Source organism: Primulina tabacum, chromosome 15 (genome assembly GCF_025594145.1).
Source record: "Primulina tabacum isolate GXHZ01 chromosome 15, ASM2559414v2, whole genome shotgun sequence".
In the NCBI taxonomy this organism is placed as follows: Eukaryota; Viridiplantae; Streptophyta; class Magnoliopsida; order Lamiales; family Gesneriaceae; genus Primulina; species Primulina tabacum.
In genome coordinates this window covers 27,440,537-27,444,744 of record NC_134564.1, presented here as the reverse complement: position 1 = coordinate 27,444,744, position 4,208 = coordinate 27,440,537, and the positions used below count along the sequence as shown (strand labels likewise).

At 33.8% G+C, this 4,208-nt stretch overlaps 1 protein-coding gene across 1 annotated transcript; it reads left to right on the top strand.

Moving 5' to 3' along the window:
* The first annotated feature begins 613 nt into the window (after positions 1-613).
* On the top strand, positions 614-1,216 carry LOC142526025 (uncharacterized). Its single transcript, XM_075630300.1, has one exon. The coding sequence runs from the start codon at positions 614-616 to the stop codon at positions 1,214-1,216; it is 603 nt and encodes a 200-aa protein (XP_075486415.1).
* The last annotated feature ends 2,992 nt before the right edge of the window (positions 1,217-4,208 follow it).

Genomic DNA, 4,208 nt, shown 5'->3' with positions numbered 1-4,208 from the left:
GATCCAGAACTGGATAATCTGGTCTGGAACCGGACTGGTAACATGCCTAATAATTACCAATGAGGTTAGTTAAATGACAGAGATTGAATATAACGTTAAATAATTTAACACGATTAAGTGGTCAAATTTATAACCAGATTGTAAACTGATTTCGATTTGGGGAACATATTTAGGCAAGCTTCCATTTTCAAGAAGCTCTAAATTTGAACTTTGATTGTAGTGGACTTGTATATATTGGTTTTCAGGTTCTTACGACTTACGAGTCCACTACAATTATATATATAATTTTGATATTTTGTTCACTGTTGAGTTGATTTTCTTCGAGTGGATGAATAATTCTAATATGTTTCATTACTTCCAACAGATGAATGTTATCTCAACGGTGAACATATAGATAAACACGATTGGACTATATAACATATTTTCACACCTGAACAAAATTGTTTGGCCAAATAGTTAACTCCACTTTAGATTAGGTGAAAAGTTTGTGTGTTAAAAGGTCAAAATCCATTTAATTTTAGACGCCAAAAGTCGGTAATTGCTAGTTGGCCAAACGCCCCCTATATATATATATATATATCCACAACAAATACAGTAACATATTCACACACAAATGGCGCTCTATTTGATTGAAGAAGAAGAAGCGTGGAAATGTCCAAAACACCCCTCCAAGAAGTGGCGCAGCGGCGTCTGCCCGGCATGCCTCCGCCACCGCCTCGGCGTCCTCTGCCCCAACTGCGCGAATTCCCGTCCATGCTCCTGCCCTTCCAATACGGCGTCGGCTTCATCATCCTCGTCTTCCCCTTTCTCATTCTTTAGCGGCGCTTATTTCAGTAGCGACGGAGAACCGTCCCTCCGCCGTTCGAGATCCGTCGGTATCCCCTTCCTCCGGTCGGGTAGCCTCCGCGCAAAGACGCCGTCGTTTTTGTCGGTCCTGAAGAGAAGTGGGACGAAGAAACCGACAGAGAACCAAGAGCTTAGTGATTACAGCAATATTGATGAGAATTCTGAAAGCAAAAGCAGGATCGAAGACTTCTCGAGGATGATCACGAGATCGAGGTCCGTCAGCTCCACGACAACGGCGACTGGTTTCCGGCGGCCCGACGTGGGTTCGTCTCCGGCGAGGTGGAAATTGTGGAATTTTCCGAGCCCGATGAAGGTGTTTCGGAGCGCCAAGGTTACGGTTCAAAATCGATCGCCTTTGCATAGAGGTTGATTTTTCTGGTCATGCAGTAATATTGTTTGATCAAAATAGAAAATTTGAATTTATTTATTTTTACGTCATCGAAATGTGTATTTTTTTTAAAAATTATTTTATTATTAGAAATCATATAAGGTAGAAAAAATATTTAAAAAGTGATGGATTTTTTTAAATAATTTCAAGAATAGTTGCTAATTGTTTTCTACGCTAGAATAGTATTATATATTTCAAAAAAAAAAAAAAAAAGACTCACGGATCAATAAGAGACTTCGACTCGATCAAACTTGACCCAATTTATAAAAATACTACTTTTTATGTTAAAATATTAACTTTCACGGAAAAAATATAACTTTTTGTTATTTATTATATAAAAAATATAATATAACATATAGTGATTTGAGTGAAAATTTACGTTTAATATCAAAATTATTGTGTAATATGTCAAAAGTATGGATCGAGTATTCTGGTAATATAGAATCGACATGTTTTACTGATATAAATCCGTGATATCGTTAACCTAATGTTTTAAAGCAAAAACTTGTGTGAGACGGACGCACGGGTCGTATTTTGTGAGACAGATATCTTATTTGTGTCATCCATAAAAAGTACTACTTTTATGCTAAAATATTACTTTTTATTGTGAATATCGATAGGACTGACCCGTCTCACAGATAAAGATTCGTGAGACCATCTAATAAGAACCATACTCATGTTTTAAAAGGAGTATTGCTAAGAATAGTTTGTCATAATATAGATTTTTATCATGATTAGTTAGAAATAAAATTAAGTTACGTCTACGCATTTTGTCTTACTATTGATTTTTAAAACACATTCGATTTACAATTTGTCAAAAAAAAAAAAAATGTATTAATAGTAAATTAAAAATTGTGCATTTATTTATTTGGATCGACAATATTATTTAAGGTCGATTTTATATTCCTCTCGTTCTATTTTAGGAAGAAACTAAAATTTTGGTTCTTGTGTTAACATTGGCATGTGAGCAATTTGTGGTTCACCTATAAAGCATGTGCAATATCATATACGTCATGTAATTTTTTTTTGGAAGATTGTCAAAAGGGCCACAAAATTTTCAAATAATGCACACTCATTTATTGAGATTTAACTAGTTGTTATTTAATTGACCAAACATTAATTAATCAAAATTGAGGTTTTATGTATTTATTTTTAAAGTTTATATATAAATATATATATATATATATATATATATATATATCTATAATAATTGAATAATAAGTTAATAATTCATCGATGAGTATTGTCACAGTTAAAATAAAGGCAAAAATTTGTGTGAGACACTCTCACGGGTCGTATTTTATGAGACGAATATCTTTTTTGGGTCATCAATGAAAAATATTACTTTTTATGCTAAGAATATTACTTTTTTGAGTAGGTCTTTTGTGAGACGGTCTCACGAATCTTTATCCGTGAGACGGGTCAACCCTACCGATATTCACAATAAAAAATAATACTCTTAGCATAAAAAGTAATACTTTTCCATGGATGACCCAAATAAGAGATCCGTATCACAAAATACGACCCATGAGACCGTCTCACACAAGTTTTTGCCTACTTTTTATTGTGAATATCGGTAGGTTGATCAGTCTCACATATAAATACTCGTGAGACCGTTTCATAAGAGACCTATTCTAAAATAAATTTAAATCGATTATGTTAGAATAAAATTATCTTATATTTTGATGATGCCGGATTGCTATAGGTTGTTTTGTTGGATAAGCCAAGGCTGCTAGATCTTTGGTATTTTTAGAAGATATTGTCGGATATTATTGAGTCTTTAATCAGCTTATGAGGAGGTTATCTTAATATGGACAAATACTGATTGTACATGAGCTAGATTACTTGAGTTTGATCGAAAATGTTCTCAGAAGAAGAAAAAGAAAATTTTCACAAAAATATGTCCTCTCTTCAAACTATTTTCTCGTCACTGTATGTCTCTCTCTGTGTATATGATAATAATAAAATGACTACCAACATATATAAATAATATTAAGGCTATATTTGTTGGGATATCAGGAAAATAAACGAGGTAACATCGCAGCGGAACATCATAAGTGATATCAACAATGAATAAGATGAACACCAATATTTATAGTGGTTCACCCCAAGATTGGGCTACGTCCATTCTAAACCTCTCAAGGAGATCACTTCTTTATTAATAACAAAGAAGACAAGAGAATTGAGAATACAAAATATTTTACTCAGAACACTCTGATTTTAACACTCACTTTCTCTCCACTAATCCTATTCCTTCCAAGGATAAACACTCTTTAAGAAATCTCACACTAAATCCTTTGTCTCACTTCTATACTTATGATTGTAGATGAGAGGATTTTGTGTTTTGGTGTGTTTTTGAAATGAAGAATGGATGGGTATTTATAGGTGAATTTTAGGGAAAAAACAAAAATAAAAACATCATGGCTTACCTCATAATTTTTGACTAATCAACACATGTGCTTATAATTCAAAAATGGTGTTCTTTGAATTCAAATTTAGGTGGCTTTGAATTCAAAGATTGCTTGCTTGATTACATAGCAATTCTCCCCCTCAAGCCCATTTTGTGAATTCGATCAAACCTGCAACAGTTCTACAGCATTCCAACTTCCATTTCGACAATGTCTTGGTCATCATATCAGATCCATTTTCATCCGTGTGAATCTTCTCAAACTTTAACAACTTCTTTTCCAATACATCTCGTATCCAATGATAACGAACATCAATATGCTTTGATCTTGAATGCATTGAAGGATACTTTTCAAGATGAATTGCGCTCTGACTGTCACAGAACAACTTGTATTGATCTTGCACAAAACTTAATTCCTCCAAAAACCCTTTCATCCATAACATTTCCTTGCATGCCTCAGTTGCTACAATGAACTCCGCTTCAGTGGTTGATAATGCTACACACTTTTGCAACTTTGACTGCCATGACACAGCTCCCCCTGCAAATGTAATCAGGTATCCTGATGTG

Bases quoted from the DNA above. Each gene is read 5' to 3' on its own strand.
- LOC142526025 (XM_075630300.1), top strand. From the start codon at position 614: ATGGCGCTCTATTTGATTGAAGAAGAAGAAGCGTGGAAATGTCCAAAA.